General features: G+C 33.9%; 1 protein-coding gene across 1 annotated transcript in view; it reads left to right on the top strand.

Moving 5' to 3' along the window:
- Nucleotides 1-752, top strand: part of LOC106884094 (calmodulin) — a 2,058-nt gene extending 1,306 nt beyond the window's left edge. Inside the window, exon 2 of the mRNA XM_014935313.2 lies at nt 619-752. Within this exon, the coding sequence (XP_014790799.2) occupies nt 619-656 (38 nt within the window). The 3' untranslated portion in view covers nt 657-752. The remainder of the gene's footprint in view (nt 1-618) is intronic.

Below are 752 nucleotides of genomic sequence, written 5' to 3'. Positions count from 1 at the left end.
AAACACATAATTTTCTTATGGTTTCTTAAGCATTCTCTAGAACAACACTATGTACAAATCCAAATATATGGTACCCTAGGCATAACACCTACATGAACTTCTAACTTGTTGTCTCTTGAGGTCTCTGGGTGAGACTTGGATCCAACTTGTACAAATGCAAAACAAAAGTCAAACATAAAATAATAATAATAATAATAATAATAATAATAATAATAATAATAATAATAATAATAATAATAATAATAATAACCAACATGAACTTCTAACTTGTTTCTTGAGGTCCCTGGGGGAAACTTGGAGCCAACCTGTACAAATACAAAGCAAAAGGCAAACGTAATAATAATAATAATAATTCTTTCTACTATAGGCACAAGGCCTGAAATTTGGTGGGAAATTTGGTGGGAGGGGACTAGCCAATTACGGTTTATTGCAAAGATATAAATATTGACTCATAGGTTCACATACATTCTAACACACAGACACACGCTCTAACATACTTTCATACTCTCACGCACATATATTGTCACACATACATACGCACTCACACACACACATACACACACACACACATACATATTGTTTTCTATTGTTTCATGGTCATCTTTCTTCTACTTGCAGAATTTCGTCAACTGCTGGGTTCCTGTAAATTGAAATAATTGCCGAAGAGATGAATTATTTATGATACACACTCACCTCTCCCTATGTTCCCACCCCCATATACCCGTCTCACTAAAGAAGAGAAAACCTTTTTG

Source organism: Octopus bimaculoides, chromosome 23 (genome assembly GCF_001194135.2).
Source record: "Octopus bimaculoides isolate UCB-OBI-ISO-001 chromosome 23, ASM119413v2, whole genome shotgun sequence".
Taxonomy (NCBI): Eukaryota; Metazoa; Mollusca; class Cephalopoda; order Octopoda; family Octopodidae; genus Octopus; species Octopus bimaculoides.
This window is presented reverse-complemented; position numbering and strand designations above follow the sequence as displayed.